The sequence below is a fragment of the Alosa sapidissima genome, chromosome 15 (assembly GCF_018492685.1).
Source record: "Alosa sapidissima isolate fAloSap1 chromosome 15, fAloSap1.pri, whole genome shotgun sequence".
Taxonomy (NCBI): Eukaryota; Metazoa; Chordata; class Actinopteri; order Clupeiformes; family Clupeidae; genus Alosa; species Alosa sapidissima.
This window is the reverse complement of record NC_055971.1, coordinates 24,866,277-24,884,315: the sequence shown is the minus strand read 5'-3', so window position 1 is coordinate 24,884,315 and position 18,039 is coordinate 24,866,277. Positions and strand designations below refer to the sequence as shown.

The following is an 18,039-nucleotide window of genomic DNA, read 5'->3' as shown; positions in this document are numbered from 1 at the left end:
CGATAAATGTTATTAGGATGTAAAGGTGCTCACAAAAGCTCTTCAGGAAGCATTGCTGATGCAGGAACCCGATTCACCAATTCAAAAAGTCCTAGTGGCTGCAGTCATTGCTAAGCAGCTTGGACTTCAACTTGACCACAACACAGTTCAGCATATTTCCAAAATGGTGAAAATCAGTGGCAACATCCAAGGGACTCTCACGGGTCTTGATGACTCAGTGCGCTGGTATGTTACATTTATTTTAGCTTATTTTTCAATTAATTGAACTTTTACTGCATAAAAAGGACACAGAAAATGGTCATATGCATTTGTATATAAGGCTACTTTCACATTAGCTGGCAACAAAAATCCTGGGAAATTGGAAAGTGATCCCAAATCATCTGACATGTTAAAGTGGTACAGAATCTTTATTAAATAGTTATTTATTTAATTTCTACTGTTGGTAATATGTAAAACTTCCACGGTTTTCTTCCCAATGTTTGTGTGTTCTGAAATAACTGAATTTCAGGCTCTACTGAGGTAATTGTAAAGACTTTCCTCCAAATGTTCCCTGCTTGGATCTAATGAGAAAAGAATAAGGGCCCAGTTTTGACGGTCTGAAATGCATAGATAGATACTCTTTTGATCCCGTGAAGGAAATTTGGTCTCTGCATTTATCCCATCCGTGAATTAGTGAAACACACACAGCACACAGTGAACACACAGTGAGTTGAAGCACACACTAACCCGGAGCAGTGAGCTGCCTGCTACAGCGGTGCTCAGGGAGGTGCCTTGCTCAAGGGGCACTTCAGCTGTGGATGTGGGCAAGGGAGAGCAGTGCTCAACCACTTCCCCCGCCCACATTTTTCCTACTGGTCAGGGATCAAACCAGCAACCCTCCGGTTTCAAGCCCAACGCAAGGTCTGAAGCATATGGTTTTAGGGCCTTATCGTACACCTGGTGCAAGGTGGCGCAAAGCATGACGCAAGGCTTTTTATTATCTTACACTCAATAAAGTGAGGAATTTTTTACCATGCGCTCTACTTTTATTAAACCTTGCACCTATGGATGTGCCAATTAATGATATAAGGTGTGGTCTGGCGCATGAGCCAAAATATCTTACACCCTCTAAAAATCATTATGGCACTGAAACCTGGGCCCAGTTCCCCAAAAGCATCGTAGCTTAAGAGCGTCGTGAAAACACTCATAGATCTACGAGTGCTCCAGAGTTCTCGTTACTGGCTAAGAGTGTCTTAACAGGCACTTCTCACTGAGGTCACCAAGAGGACATACAGGGGAATTACAACTTAGAATACATTAACCAACTTACGTTCCCATTCTTTATTGTGTTTACTTGTGATGAATCAGATTTTAGCGTGCAAAATAGCATACATTTAATGGTCATAACAATGTGATTAAAAGGGTAAAAATGCAATAAAGTTATGAAATGAGACGTTGCCAGAATAGTTTGCCATTATCTTTGCTAAGTGAAGGCTATATTTCATTAGGCCTATGAGGTAAAAACAGAGAAAGGAACATGTGGTTTAGTCTGTGCTGTGTCAAAATCTAAGCCTACTTATTTGTTATTTAAGCATAGACATTTCCTCACTTTCTTAGCCTACTCGACCTCTTTCTTATCTTCAAACTTCTTCTTAAAGCGATGGTTCGGAGTAATTTCACCCTAGGGTCCTTTGCACCATGACCCCGAGCCAAACACCCTCCCAGAACCTTTTTTCCCTTGGTCGAACCCTGGTCGAGTAGCGCTGTCAGAAACTAATGACATTCTGCTGTCGTGATGGAACCAACTTTTATCTCGTAAATTACCCCACTAATAATGCCCTGAATGGTACGAAACTTCTGCAGTAGTACAACTATGACCTTTAGTGCAATAACGAGGCATTAGAAAGTTTGTAAGTGCAACAGGAGTTTATTTAAATAAGACTTGCCTGATTATCTGCTACTATACCGCTGCGTCGACGTTTCTTCCGTGATTTGGGAAAAGCCCGTAAAAGTTCTTGCAGGAAGCGATTACATCAACGTTTTTTGGTATATCCAGTTTTTAATATTTTTTTCCCGAAGTGTATGCATGCTTCCTGCCAGGACTTTTACGGGCTTTTCCCAAATCACGGAAGAAACGTCGACGCAGCGGTATAGTAGCAGATTATCAGGCAAGTCTTATTTAAATAAACTCCTGGTGCACCATCAAATTAGAGGATATTTCAGAACTATTGACATGCACAGCTCTCCTTAAAGAGACACCAGACAAGCTTGATGCTTTTTCTCTACAAAACTCCCCCTAGCGTCTGTACGTATCGATACGTGTGTGAGCCCTCACTTGGTCTGAAGCTCTTTTCCTTTTCTTTGCATCTTCTGTCAAGGATTTTCGCTGCTTCTTCGCCGGCTCTGCCATTATACACACGTTTGCAACAATCACTAGCGTTTCGTTAGCCTGCCTCTGTGCTGGGGTTGCAGGATGTAAACTGATCCTGCTTCTCGCAATGTCTGAGACTTTGTGAGACTGAAGGTCGGCGGGTCGGATACACCGAACTTGCAAGCGGGATATTCTTCCTACAGGCAGTAGGGGCGGGCGAGAGAGTCTTCACGGAGCCTGTAATAAGTCATTTAACCATATACCGACTTACGAAGATGATTAATTAACATGAAAACGTTGCTTGGTGTCCCTTTAAGAGCATCTTAAGAGCAATGCACGCGCGTTCATGCTACGAGCATGTTCGGGAAACAGTCGGAAAAACCAAACGAACAATCGTAAGATGAATCGTAGAAACCCTCACTGGGCCAGGTCTATAGCGAAACGCGGATATTAAAGGTGCATATAAAGCACAGCTGAAGACAGTCACAAAATGTAAGCAGCAACTCCTCTGCAGAATAAATATCCCTAGGATTTGTATTGTCATTTGAACATTATTGGGGTAAGTATTGCTTTTTTTCAAGTTATGTTTTCGATGGTAACCCCTTGTCAGTCAATAGTGACAGTAATTAACTGTGAAGAACTGTTTTGTCGAGACCACGGTGAAGTTAGTTTAACTTTGCCTATGAGTTCAAATAATAGGCAAGTGCAGATGCATGATCTGACGGCGGTTTCTATTCCGCCCTGCAGCTCAGACTGGAAACCTGTACATCTCTTTCTCCTGCTTCCGTTACACTTTTGCGGTGGCCAGTCACAAACTGGCTTATCCACCTGGCGCGCTATTGGCAGGTTTAAAACGATGACGTAGCGGGAGAGCATGGAGTTTTCTCGTCGCTCTGCAAACATCACCCAATTCATTGGTCAGATTGGTGAATGACTATCCAATTGCGTACAAAATATTGAGCTTGGTCTGGTGAAAGCTAGACTAGATGCATGTAGGCTTTAGACTAGATGCATGTAGGCATGTAGGTTTACTGCATGTCTTACTGAAGATGTATGGGGGTTTGTCTGTAAGTCTCTTTTCCTTCACTGTCTTGGACACTGTAACAATGCAAATTTCAATTGACAAGACAATTGACCGATCGCAAGCCCCGCCCATTGAACGCAGGTGAGCCAATGGCAGTTCAGTAGCTCCGCACAGGCACTGGCAGACACACTCCGACAGCTTCAACTTACAGCTCCATAGAAATGCATTGGGCGCAGCTGATTTTTGTCGGTTTTATGGGATTTTATAGTGATGTGTACACCACATCTGTAGACTAAGCAACACAGCTCAATGTAAGTAAGATAAACAAGGATGTTTATTGTTCTCAGCATTGCCAGCATTTTGTATAATATGATTGGCACTTGGAGACTTGTGGATAACTAACGTTAGTATAGTTAGCTCACCGCTGCTAACGTGCTAGCATCATCACGTCAGAAAAGCATCGGGCTGTGCACAGTAGTGTAACATTTATTCACAATAAATTAATAAAGTTGAAGTGGCTCTGCAGTGTAGGCTATGTTTCTGTTTATTTGCAGTACCATGTTCCTTACACGACATGACTCCGTGTCCTTGTAGTATGCATGCAAGTCTATCTAGCACAGATATTAATATCAGTGAATCACACCTGCTTCCCGTCTAAGTTTGTCACCCAACAAAGCTAGATATGATTTTTTATACATGTGTTTCCATGTCATACTGGAGTCTTTCGACAGATCCTAAATGAAATCAGGTCTGTGGCTCTCCAAAAGAGCCTCTTGGGATGTAACTTTTACAGACAGACTTACAGCTAGAATCTACCTATCATTGAAGTTCTAGATAACTCCAGCTGAGGTTGTCGGACTAGCAACAGTAACTAAGGGGGGGCGGGACTTACCGAAGGGTCAATTAAAGGATTATCTTATACTCTGCTAGGTTTTAGGTTTTAGTAAAGCAAGGTTTAGTGGAATCCCTGTTCCATATGATCTTGCATGCAAGCGGATTCCTTCAAATGCGCAGCTGACTATCAAAATACTTGTCACGGACAGAAGACGACCCAAGAGCGCAAGTTCAAAGTCAGAGTCTTTTTATTCAAGGGTTCAGGGGGGAAGAGGAGGAGTGAGAGAATCGTGAGGTCTTGAAGGTTCCGGTTCCAGGGGTGCTAGGGGTGTCAGGGGTTCCAGGGGTTCTCGGGGCTCACCAAGTTTCCGGGGGGGTTCCAGTCCAAGGTGCTGAGTGTGTGTGTGTCCCCCAGTGATCGAGCGGCGTCTCAGGCTGAGGGTGGTGACGCGTCTGGGCTCGCTCGTCTGGTGGTCGGAGGCCTGGGGGAACACACACACACAACAGCAAGATGAACAGCAGGCAGTAGTACAGAACAGGGCTAGGCACTAAACGTGGTGAGAGACAGAAGGCAGATTCGAGTTATCGGGGGGGGGCTGAAGATCGGAGAGTAATCGAGAAGATCCGGAAGGCAGGTCGGGATATCCGGGGCAGTAGAATAGGGAGGCAGTCAAGAATGGATCCGAATCACAGGTAGGAGTCAGAGAGTAGACAGGCAGGCAGGTTACTGGTCCAGGTTTGAAGACGATCTGACAGGGCTTGGCTGAGAAACAGGGCTTTATATACTGGGAGAGGTTAGTGGAGAAATGCAGTGCAGCTGGCAGAGTAATTAGAGCAGAGTGGGGCAAGGTGAGGATGGTGAGTGGGAAATGCAGCGCAGCTGGCCAGGTAACAAGAGCAGAGCAGGGCAGAGCCAGGTGGAGCTTGTTAGGCAGAGTAGAGAGAGAGTGAGCAGAGTGGCAGAGAATTGAATTCAATTAAGGTTGTTACCAGGGAGAGAGAATGCTCATGACAATACTGATGCACTGTGCTGCTTGCTGTTAAAGGGAATGACAGATGTCATTCTCATTGGTTTAAAAGGATGGTACGCCCAAAACACACCCATGCCTAATTTAGAAACATAAGAACAACCCTTTGTGTTTGATCACAAAATCACGCCATTGTGGACTGGCCACGCATTTTTATGTCTATAAACTTTGTACCTCTGACCATCCATTTATAATCACCAAGATAGGGCCCATAACCTTTAATTTCCTTCATTTTTTTTAATTTTGCGCATTTAAGCGCATCCAAACCCAATTGGTATTTTGAGGGCGCTATAAGTTTGCTAGACGCCAGACACATTGTTCAAAAGGGTTGTTCTTACAGTATGTCTCTTAATTAGTTATGGGTGTGTTTGGGGCGTAACGTCCATTAAATCAATGAGAGTGACATATGTCATTCCCTTTAAAGCAACACCAAAGCACTTTTCCTCTGTCGCACGCACACGAGTTTTTTATCCAGCACCGGCTTTGGAAACAACAATGTCCACAGACAATGTAGAGTATGTTGCATGAATTTATGAAAGTATGATGTATTGCAACATCAGAAGCAAGTCAAGTTTGTAGTTTCTTATGTCTCATTCCATCGAACTACAGAGCCGCTACCCGATCTGGCAAACTTGTATAGTGCGGTTATAGCGGATAGAGGGTCTGGAAACGAATGCAGAAGTGCCATTTACCCTGTTACGAGTTGATGAACCACTGAAACAATTTTGGAAAGATTATTTTAAGGTACAAAAAACTCAAGGAGTGCAACATCAAACAACGTGTTAGTATTTTGAGGACAAGTGACAGTGTTGGGAGGGTTACTTTCAAAACGTATTCCGTTACAGAATACAGAATACATGCCCAAAAATGTAATTTGTAACGTATTCCGTTACGTTACTCAATCTCAATCTCAAAGTCATATAACCATTCCAATGACTCTGAAGCTGTTAAATGAAAGTAAATTAAGCTAAAAAAACTTCCATATTAAGCTAAAAAACCTGCATAGTGTAGCTTTAATACTCAACTCACCATCAATGCAAACCCTGAGCCTGTTTTCCAGGAGCAAGTTGGGCATAGCATGGTACAATGTGAATGACCGGCGCAACATGCTTTTAACATCCAGTCTGCCTCGTTTGCTAGCCTAATTATCCCCGCACACCACACACAAGAGATTTGGAGCAGTTGTATCTTCCCCAGTGGTGAAAAAAAATAGTTTTTCAACTTTCGGGGTGGTTTTGTTTTCAAACCTTATCAAACGTCGGGTGCCTGGCGCAACAAGGCGGTTACTATGTTTCTTGATGAGTCATGAGTGTGTTTTGGGTGTAACATCATTTAAACCAATGAAAATGACATCTGTCATTCCCTTGTAAATAGCAAGCAGTGCAACTTCAAACAGCGGTATTTTGATAGTCAGTGGCGCATTAGAAGGAATCTGCTTGCAAGCAAAACTGTATGGAACAGGTATTCTACTAAACCATGCTTTACTAAAACCTAGCAGAGTATAGCCTACATGCATCTGCACTCATCATTGGCAAAGTGAAACTAACTTCACCGTGGTGTCATAGTCAATGACAAAACAGTTATACAGAGTTAATTACACTATTGACTGACAATGGGTTACCATCGAAAACATAGCCTGGAAAAGGCAACACTTATCCCAATAATGTTCGAATGACTGGAAAAAAAAACTAAGGACAGTGCATCTTCAGCTGTGCTTCATATGCGCCTTTCGCTAGAAACCAGGTTTTTCTTGGTCAGTGGCGTAATGCTTTCTAGACAGTATAAGATAGCAATTTAGATAATGCGCCAGTCGTCGCCGGTTGTTAATTGCCACACCCCTGAGCGCATTGTTTAATAAAAGAGACGCGCATGGCGAAAAATTCGAGTGTAAGATAGGAATACGCTTTGCGTTGTGATAACAACACTCTTTGCGCTGTTTTAAATCGCCAAGATAGAGCTCTATATGTCTAAAGTCATTGACATTTAGTTGTGAACTACCACAGAAAAGATGATTATCAGATTATCGTTTACTCTCAAGTATTCTGTTGTGGTAAAAAAATTTAACAACCAGGCAACACAGACTGGAGTGAAAAAAAAAAAAAAACGTACTGTACCATCTTTAATCACGATTGGTGATTAAAATCACGACCGGGGACATGTTACCAGCAACAAAGTTCCAGCTGCAAATCCAATTCTCTGGGGCAAGGCCCAATCTTATACAGATTCATCTTAAACAATTACATTGTTTCCAGGCAAAACCATTACATACAGACATATGACAAATCCATGACTTTCATGCTGTAGCTTCAGCAGAGACAATAGACAACTCAAGCATAATCCCACTACCATACAGTAAAATCATGTAAAAAATATTTGCCTTGTTTACTTCCCGCAGTTGCATTGCCAGTTCTCTACATCATGTTGTGAACATGGCAAGGAGACAGAAGTCATCGAAGGAGGTTTTGTGGCTTACAGCTCTGTACTATGCAGTCTGTCCACCAGAGCATAAACAGACCCTTGTCACCAGTGGGCTCTATAATGGGCAGGTACAAAGGTAGTGTTTCATCATTGTATCATGTAAACAGTGGGCAACCATATAATGTAATGCTACCATCATAAATGGATAGAACATAAACAGTTTCACAATTGTCCATTTCTATTTGGTTTCTTTTCTAGTGATCTGGTAGAAATTGTTGACACCTATTCAATGAAGACTGGCAATCAGAGGGCTTTTGCCTCTGCAGTTTTAGAGATGTTTTCTCCAACAAATGGTGATCTTCGGGTTTTGTCCAAACTAAATCTTTCACCAAAGGACCTCTTGGAACAGTTATCAACATGGCAGATGGATCATGCGTTTCATGTAAGTCAATACCTTGGTAATATATTATAATATTTGTTAAATTTCATGAAATTGAAATATTGTATAATGGTTCATACCATGTGGTTCATGTCTACAGTATATTAACAATTGTGACCTATTTTTTTTTCATGATTTACCATAGAAAGTCACTATGAATGAAATCCAGAGTTCCTTTCGAGTGTGATTCACCGATATTAATATTAGCTGTGCTTGATAGACTTGCATGCATGTTACAAGGACACTGGGCCATGTCATGTAAGGAACATGGTGCTGCCAAAAAACGGAAACATAGCCTACATTTCAGAGCCACTTCAACTTTATTATTTTATGGTGAATAAATGTTACACTACTGTGCACAGCCCCATGCTTGATGTGATGAAGCTAGCACGTTATTAGCAGCGGTTAGCTAACTATGCTAATGTTAGTTGTATACAAGTCTCCTCCAAGTGACAATCATTTTACACACAATGTTGGCAATGCTGAAACTATTAACATCCTTATTTATCTTACTTACATTGAGTTGACTACGTGGCTTAATCCACAGATGTGGTGGAGCACTGTTTCGTTATGGTTTGCTAAGGAGTAACCCTTTGCTTAAAATAGTGGAGATCTGGGACGAGATAATTGAATCTAATTTAAAGGAGAATTCCGGTGTGATATTGACCTAAAGTTTGTTGAAACATGATACCAAGTGTGAACGTATGTCTCATAGCCCATCTCGGCTTGTCCCCTGCACTCCAAAATCTGGCGCTAGTTAGCCGATGCTACCAACAGCTTTTTCAATGGTGGTGCTTCGGCATCGGGCTAGCCATGCAAATAAATCACTGTTTTACACCATTTACGAGGCTCAATGTATCTCCACACTTCATTGGTAGACTTCCGAGGGCCCTGACATTTAAAACGAGACATTGAGAACTTTGAAAAAGCACTGGTAGTTTACTGACAAGACGATTTATACAGACAGTATCTTCACGAAGTTTAGCGTTTGCAGCCATCTTGAATTTAGTCACGATAAGTCGAGCGACGAGTAAGAATGAACAGGTATGATAAGGGATCAGATTCCAAAAATAATTCCGTGGAAATGCATGGATTCCAGTTTCTTCCAGTAGCAGCAACTGGAATCCATGCATTTCCACAGAATTATTTTTGGAATCTGAAAAAAAAAAAACATAATTACGGAAAACTTAATCAAGATTGAAAGGCATTTTTCTGTGTATCGGTGTTGCGCTAATCCCACATATGTCATTTGACTGTCCTTTTCAACTCACATCACTATAAAGTCCCATAAAACCGGACAAAAATCAAGGCTCCCAATACATTTCTATGGAGCCATAAGGTGAAGTTGATGGCCGATGTCTGCCTGCACGGAGCTACTGGACTGTCACTGGCTCATCTGTGTTTGATGGGCGGGGTTTTGCGAACGGTCAATTAGGCCTTTATGGTAGAGTGGACAGATGGAGGCCATTTTTTGTTTCCCAAAATGCACCTGAACGACTCTCAGACCATGACAAGTAAAATGATCTAGTCTGATGAAACAAAAACTGAACTATTTGGCCACAATTCCCACCACTGTGTGTGGAACAAACCAGGCACAAAGCTGCACTGATGTTTGTCCTTCTTTATGCTTCTCTCATCTTCTCAAAGGAACTCTGAATCTCATTCATAGTGACCACGGATGGATTACTGCACGGGCCTACCGGGCCCAGGGGCCCAAGGGGTCAGGGGGCCCTGAAGCCCAAGCCTTTGCATGGAATCATTGCCTCAATATCAACAAATCAGGATGTAGGCTATGAATCTGATTGAATTTAGTATTGGCCATCCCCAAAATGCACCAGAATACAGGAAATCACATCAAACAAATAAAAAGATTTCTGGGGGAGGACCCCCCGACCCCCCGACCCCCCCCCCCCCCCCCCCCCTCCCTCCCTCCCTCCCTCCCTCCCTCCCTCCCACATATACAACAATAAGTGGGGGGCCCTTAATACATCTGGGCCTAGGGGCCCAAAAGTTCATAATCCGCCCATGATAGTGACCATTGGGTCTTTGGTTACCTGTCTGACCAAAGCCCTTTGTCCCGGACCTGTCTCGCAGGTCTACGGACAATTGTCTCGACCTTGTGAATTGGTTTTCACTCTGACATACACCATCAACTGTGAGACCTTATATAAAGAGATGTCTGCCTGTCCTAATAATGGCTAATGAATTAATTTAGGCACAGGTGGACTCTAATTAAGTAGTAGAAGCATCTCAAGGACCATTGATAGAAGGATGCACTAGAGCTCAATTGCAAGTGTCATAACAAAGGGTCTGAATACTTATGTAAATGGAATATTACAGACTTTTATTTTTTATAAATTTACAAAACACTCCAAACACCTGATTTTCTGTGGAGTGTTGGAGTATTGTGTGTAGACTGATGAGAAAAAAAATTAATTGAATCAATTTCAAGATGACTCTGAAATATAACAAAATGTGGAAAACTTGAAAGGGTCTGAATACTTTCCAGTTGCACTGTATATTATTCACCAACAAAAACCTGGTCTGATGTCAGTGGCACAGTCTTTCACTTTTTTTTCCAGAGATCAGGACTCTTAGATATTTTCATATATCTTATTCATTACAATTAATTAAACCTGTTTTTCTACAGACCCTGCATGAGGTGATTAAAAAAATAGCCTCAGTGATTAAGCCATGGGTGGAATCAAGGTAGAAACCATTTCATTTTGTGGAATTAAATTCCCTTACGATTGGGATAAATTATAATGTGAATTGTACTTTTTGTCTTAGTTTACAGAGTCGTGCTTCCTTTGACATGATGAAGAAAGATATTCTGTCTTGTTTGGAACTAACAATGAACATCTTTAAGAAGGCTACTGGACAGTGGACATATATAGAGAATGTCTATTCAGTTCTTCACCTGTTAAGCTCATTCAGTGGCTGCCTAAACTGGATTGAAGGTGATAAGGTAAATATCAATGTATATATAGTTATACATAAATCCATTTTATCTAAAGATAAGCTCCATAATTGATTTATTCCTTGTCAGGTAAAGCCAAGTAGTGATGAATTATAAATGGCATGTCATATATTAACCCTTTGAGGCCGACAAGTTCAAAGTGTGTCCAAATTCACATTCTTCTTCACATCACAGAGATACCACATGCATGTCACGTGAAAGTGGCAAATCATATACTGCACATAGTCAGAAGCACGAAAAAACAACACTTTGTGATTTTGGTTAGGCTCCTGACCTATCCTTTGGAAGTGGTTCCAACCACCAAACTTTGCGCCCTTGTTTGTGATTGAGCACTTTTCAAGCACAGAGCACAAAATGCTTTACAGACAAACAAAACAAAAACAATAGTAACAACAACAACAATAATAATAATAATAATAATAATAAATAAAAGGACAAACTACCAAACACAAACTTAACTCAATATAAGAAACAAAAGGAAAATATATATAGTACAGTACCCAAGACAAAATAAACAAACAGAAATGATAATAATAATAATGATAATAAATTAGCAGAGACATGAGTGGAATCATTCACTATTTAAGGAAGGCAATTGTATATAAGTGGTTCTTTATCCAAATTCAAGAACCACGTTTCTAACTACAAAGGTTGTGATGGAGGTCAGCCAACTACGCTTTCTAGAAATGCACCCTGGTCTTGTTTAATAAAACTTGTTTGTGACTAACAGAGTATAGCCTACATGCATTTGCACTCGCCTATTATTTGAACTCATAGGCAAAGTGAAACTAGCTTCACTGTGTGTCATGAGCCCTCTCACTCCACCGGGTTACCACCTTAATTGGTTTCCATTATCTTCCACTCTGCTCACCACTCTCTCTACTCAGCCTAACTAGCTCCACCTGTCCCTGCTCTGCTCTGCTCTAATTACTCTGCCAGCTGCGCTGCATTACCCACTAACCTCTCCCAGTATTTAAAGCCCTGTCTTTCAGCTCTCCTTTGTCAGATCGTCTGCAAAGCTCACACCCGGAACCTGTTTGCTCGCGCTTCTGGCTCACTCTTGTTTTGTGACCCCGGACCTGCCTGAATCTTGGATACTCTTCTGCCCCAGAAAACCAGACCTGCTTTCTGCCTTGCTACTACGAATTTGGATTTCCCTTGAACTGTACTTCTGCCTTGTTTCATCCGCCCTGTTGTGTCTGTGTTCCCCCCCCAGGACTTCCGGACCACCCACCACCGGCGTCATAGGACGCATCGCTGCCACTGGGTGGGACACAGACACAGCACATTGGACGGAACCCCTGTATCCCTGTTATTCCCAGTAACCCCTGGAGCCTTCACTCACTCCCTACTTCCCTTTTCCCTTAAGTTTAATAAACTTTCTGGTGTGACGCAATTGTGGTCCTCTGGTCGTCTGTCTGAACCGTGACAGTACGATCTGACCATCATGGACTCAGCGCACACTTCCCCCGACATGGAAACCGACGAACCTGAGCAACCCACCGCCATGCAACGCCTGGAACACACTGAGAGAGGGCTAGCCCGCATGAGCGGCGACATCACCTCCCTGCTTCAGGTCGGCCACCAACAGCATCAGCAGTTCCAGCAGCACCAGCAGCAACTCGCCATGATCATCCAACTCCTCCCCAACCTTACCCCAGCCACTCCGCCCACCAGCCCTGCCCCCGAGTTACCTGCCCCGGTCATTGCAGCCGCTGCTCCGGAACCCAAGATTGGAGACCCCGAGCGGTTCAACGGCGATTCAACCCAGGTCCGGCCATTCCTGACTAGCTGCCGACTTCAGTTCTCCTTGCAGCCAAGGACCTTCGCCACTGAAGGGGCTAAAGTTGGGTATGCCATCACTCACCTGACGGGCCGAGCTCGACTCTGGGGAACAGCAGAGTTCGAACGTCAAACCCCCGCATGTGCAACCTTCAACCTGTTTGCTGAGGAGATGCTGAAGGTGTTTGACCTGGATTCACCAACCGCAGAGGCGTCTCGTGAACTGTTCAGTATTCGACAAGGCAGACGTACAGTCGCAGACCATTCCATCGACTTCCGAACCCTGGCAAGACGAAGTTCTTGGAACACACCATCGTTGGTGGACGCGTTCTTCCATAGCTTGGCCGACTATATCAAGGACGAGTTGGTCTCCCATGAACTGCCTTCCACTCTTGATGAAGCCATCGCACTGACTGTCCGGATCGACAGAAGGATACAGACCCGTCGTCGTGAGAGGGGGCGCCAAGGTCCACCAACTACCGGCATTCGGAGAGATCCGACGGGGCTCCTGTCATCTACTGCCACTCACCCAAGTCAGCTTGACCAGTCTGAGCCCATGGAGATTGGGCGAGCCTCTCTCACTCCTGCAGAGCGCCAGCGCCGCTTCACCTCAAACCTCTGCCTCTATTGTGGAGGTGATGGACATCGTGTGGTAACCTGCCCTTTTAAAAGCCGAAGCTCACCGGGCATAGGGGGAGTCCGGTTGAGCTCAATGACCATCCAGTCCTCCGACCGCAAACCCCTGCTGCAAGTTCACCTCCGCCTCTCTGACTCAACTCACACCCTGGCTGCTCTGGTGGATTCTGGCGCCGAAGCCAACATAATGGACATCAAACTGGCACGCCAACTGGGACTGGAGAACCACCGTTTGACACCTCCTATTCCTGCCCGGGCACTGGACGGACACTTACTCGGATCGGTCACTCATGTCACAGCCCCGGTCTCGATGGGTCTGTCCGGAAACCATCAAGAAACTATCCAGTTTCACCTGCTCCCCTCTCCAGGCCAACCCCTCATCCTGGGTTACCCATGGCTCCGCCGGCACAACCCTCAGCTCGACTGGGTGACCGGGGTGATCAGGGAGTGGGGGGAGGACTGCCACCGAACCTGCCTGCTTGCTGCCGCACTACCCCCTCGGCCAGTACCCACTAACTCCGCTCCTGACCTCTCCAATGTCCCAGAATGCTACCATGGTCTCAGAGAAGTGTTTAACAAAGCAAGAGCCACATCTCTGCCCCCTCACCGACCGTACGACTGTGCCATCGACCTCCTCCCTGGAACAGCCCCTCCAAAGGGCCGTCTTTATTCGTTGTCTGCTCCTGAAAGAAAGTCCATGGAGGACTACATCAACGACTCTCTGTCCGCAGGATTAATCCGTCCATCTTCATCTCCTGCTGGTGCTGGCTTCTTCTTTGTGGGGAAGAAGGACGGATCTCTTCGCCCCTGCATCGACTACAGGGGACTCAACGACATCACAGTGAAAAACCGTTACCCTCTGCCTCTGCTCACCTCTGCCTTTGAGTTGCTCCAGGGAGCCACTGTTTTTACCAAGTTGGATCTCAGAAACGCTTACCACCTAGTGCGGATCCGGGAGGGAGATGAATGGAAAACCGCATTCAATACACCAACAGGCCACTACGAGTATCTGGTTATGCCTTTTGGCCTCACCAATGCTCCTGCTGTGTTCCAGGCTCTAGTGAATGATGTGCTGCGGGACATGTTAAACAAGTTTGTCTTCGTTTACCTGGATGACATCTTAATCTACTCCAGAAACCTGTCTGAACACACCCGCCATGTCCAGCAAGTCCTTCATCGTCTCCTGGAGAATTCCCTCTACGCCAAGGCAGAGAAATGTGAGTTTCACGTCAAGACAGTGGCCTTCCTGGGGTACATAGTGGCAGAGGGAAGTATCCAAATGGATCCTGCCAAAATATCAGCAGTCACTTCATGGCCAGTTCCGGAGAACAGAAAGAAGCTGCAACAGTTTCTGGGGTTTGCTAACTTCTATAGAAAGTTTATCCGGAACTACAGTACCATTGCTGCCCCTCTCACTGCTCTAACCAGCACCAAGCAACCCTTCACCTGGACCCCAGCAGCCGACAAAGCCTTCAGTACCCTCAAGGTAAGGTTCACCTCCGCTCCCATCCTCCAGATGCCTGATGTGGACCGGCAATTCATTGTGGAGGTGGACGCCTCGGATGTGGGAGTTGGTGCTGTGATTTCTCAGTGGGCTGCGGAGGATAGGAAGCTACATCCCTGTGCCTTTTTCTCACGTCGGTTGTCCCCCTCTGAGTGCAATTACGACATAGGGAACCGAGAGCTGCTGGCTGTGAAGCTTGCCTTGGAGGAGTGGCGTCACTGGCTGGAGGGGTCCACCATTCCATTTCTCGTTTGGACCGATCATAAGAACTTGGAGTACATCCGCACGGCCAAACGGTTGAACTCCAGGCAGTCCCGCTGGGCCCTGTTCTTCACCAGGTTTAATTTCACTCTGTCATACCGGCCTGGATCACGCAACACCAAGCCAGACGCCCTCTCCCGTCAATTCCAGAAGGATGACACCCCCTCCAAGGATCCTGTGTCGATTCTGCCAAGTCCCTGCATCGTAGCAGCTCTGACCTGGGCTGTTGAGGAACAGGTGCTGGAAGCTCTCCGTAACCAGCCAGGTCCCAGCGCTTGCCCAGCTGACCGCCTGTTTGTCCCCGAAAACCTGAGGTCCCAGGTCATTCAGTGGGGACATGACTCCCGCCTAGCTTGTCACCCTGGCTCCACCCGCACTTACAACCTGCTCGCCCAGAGGTTCTGGTGGCCCTCTCTGAGAAGGGATGTACGGGAATTCGTCCAAGCCTGCCCCATCTGCAACCAACACAAGTCGTCCTGCCAGCCCCCAGCCGGATTGCTGCAGCCCCTGCCTGTGCCCAGACGTCCCTGGTCTCACATCGCCCTTGACTTTGTCACGGGGCTGCCCCCTTCAAGTGGCATGACCGTCATTCTGACCATAGTTGACCGATTCAGCAAGATGGCACACTTCGTTCCCCTCCCCAAGCTCCCAACCGCCAAGGAGACCGCCCAGGTGGTCCTGGAACACGTCTTCCGGATCCACGGACTGCCAAGGGATGTAGTTTCTGACCGTGGCCCACAATTCTCCTCCGCCTTTTGGAAGGAGTTCTGTCACCTGCTGGGAGCCACAGTCAGTCTGACTTCCGGATTCCATCCCCAATCCAATGGGCAGTCAGAGCGGGCAAATCAGGAGCTCGAGAAGGCACTGCGATGCATGACCTCACGCAACCCCCACTCCTGGTCGCAGCAATTGACATGGGTGGAGTACGCACACAATTCTCTGACCTGCTCTGCCATCGGTATGTCCCCCTTCCAATGTGTTTATGGATACCAGCCTCCTCTATTTGCCAGCCAGGAAGGGGAGGTTACTTGCCCATCTGCACTTGCTTTTGCCCGTCGATGTCGCCGCACCTGGTCACAAGCCCGAGCCACACTCCTCAGATCCGTTGCCAGCTACACTACCGGGGCCAACCGTCGGAGAATTCCTGCTCCCACCTACCATGTTGGTCAAAGGGTGTGGTTGTCATCGAAGAACCTGCCACTCAGGGTGGAGTCGCAAAAGCTGGCACCTCGGTTCCTTGGCCCATTCCCTATTGTAAGAGTGATTAGCCCAACTGCTGTCCGGCTCCAACTGCCTAATTCCATGAGGGTGCACCCCACTTTCCATGTGTCTAAGATTAAGCCCATTCATGAGAGTCCGCTGGTCCCTGCTGCGCCTTCTCCTCCTCCTCCACGGCTCGTCGATGGTGGTCTGGTTTACACCGTCCGCCGCCTGCTTCGGTCCAGACGGAGGGGTAGGGGTCTCCAGTACCTCATTGACTGGGAGGGCTATGGACCTGAGGAAAGGACCTGGGTCCCGGCTAGTCGGATTGTGGATCGGACTCTCATCACCGCCTTCCACCGACGGCATCCTGATCAACCTGCAATCCGTAGGGGCCGCCCCAGAGGGGTCCCTGACCGTCCTGCCCGCTCGGCTTCCTGTCCTGTGCCTGACCCTGTCTCGGGACCTGTCCCATCTCCCGACCACGACCCTCCGGCTTCCTCCGAGGATGAGGACGTTCACTCGGACCGTTCGGAGGAGTTCTAGCCCTCCTCCGGCTCCCCTCCTCCCGCCCGGCGTGGTGTTGCTCTTGGGACTTCTGGGGCCGTCCCTTGGGGGGGGGGTTCTGTCATGAGCCCTCTCACTCCACCGGGTTACCACCTTAATTGGTTTCCATTATCTTCCACTCTGCTCACCACTCTCTCTACTCAGCCTAACTAGCTCCACCTGTCCCTGCTCTGCTCTGCTCTAATTACTCTGCCAGCTGCGCTGCATTACCCACTAACCTCTCCCAGTATTTAAAGCCCTGTCTTTCAGCTCTCCTTTGTCAGATCGTCTGCAAAGCTCACACCCGGAACCTGTTTGCTCGCGCTTCTGGCTCACTCTTGTTTTGTGACCCCGGACCTGCCTGAATCTTGGATACTCTTCTGCCCCAGAAAACCAGACCTGCTTTCTGCCTTGCTACTACGAATTTGGATTTCCCTTGAACTGTACTTCTGCCTTGTTTCATCCGCCCTGTTGTGTCTGTGTTCCCCCCCCAGGACTTCCGGACCACCCACCACCGGCGTCATAGGACGCATCGCTGCCACTGGGTGGGACACAGACACAGCACATTGGACGGAACCCCTGTATCCCTGTTATTCCCAGTAACCCCTGGAGCCTTCACTCACTCCCTACTTCCCTTTTCCCTTAAGTTTAATAAACTTTCTGGTGTGACGCAATTGTGGTCCTCTGGTCGTCTGTCTGAACCGTGACACTGTGGACTCATAGGCCTAGTCAACGATAAAACAGTTCTAATTATTTACTTTCACTATTGACTGACAAGGGGTTACCATCGAAAACAGCCTGGAAAAAACAACACTTACCCCAATAATGTTTGAATGACTAATACAAATCCTAAGAATATTTATCCTGCAAAGGAGTTGTTTGGGACTGGTTGCTATGGGCTGCTTACATCATGACAGTCAGTGTGTCTTCAGCTGTGCTTTATATGCACTTTGCGCTATAGACCAGATTTTTCTTGGTCAGTGGCGTAACAATTTTTTAGAGGGTATAAGATAGCGATTTTTAGAACATGTGTCAGA

General features: G+C 46.2%; 1 protein-coding gene across 1 annotated transcript in view; it reads left to right on the top strand.

Annotated features, from left to right (window-relative positions):
• Positions 1–18,039, top strand: part of LOC121683471 (E3 ubiquitin-protein ligase rnf213-alpha-like) — a 140,184-nt gene that overhangs the window by 38,646 nt on the left and 83,499 nt on the right. The window contains exons 22-26 of the mRNA XM_042063102.1: positions 17–225; positions 7,632–7,790; positions 7,913–8,096; positions 10,744–10,802; positions 10,884–11,061. Coding sequence (XP_041919036.1) covers positions 17–225; positions 7,632–7,790; positions 7,913–8,096; positions 10,744–10,802; positions 10,884–11,061 — 789 coding nt within the window. The remainder of the gene's footprint in view (positions 1–16; positions 226–7,631; positions 7,791–7,912; positions 8,097–10,743; positions 10,803–10,883; positions 11,062–18,039) is intronic.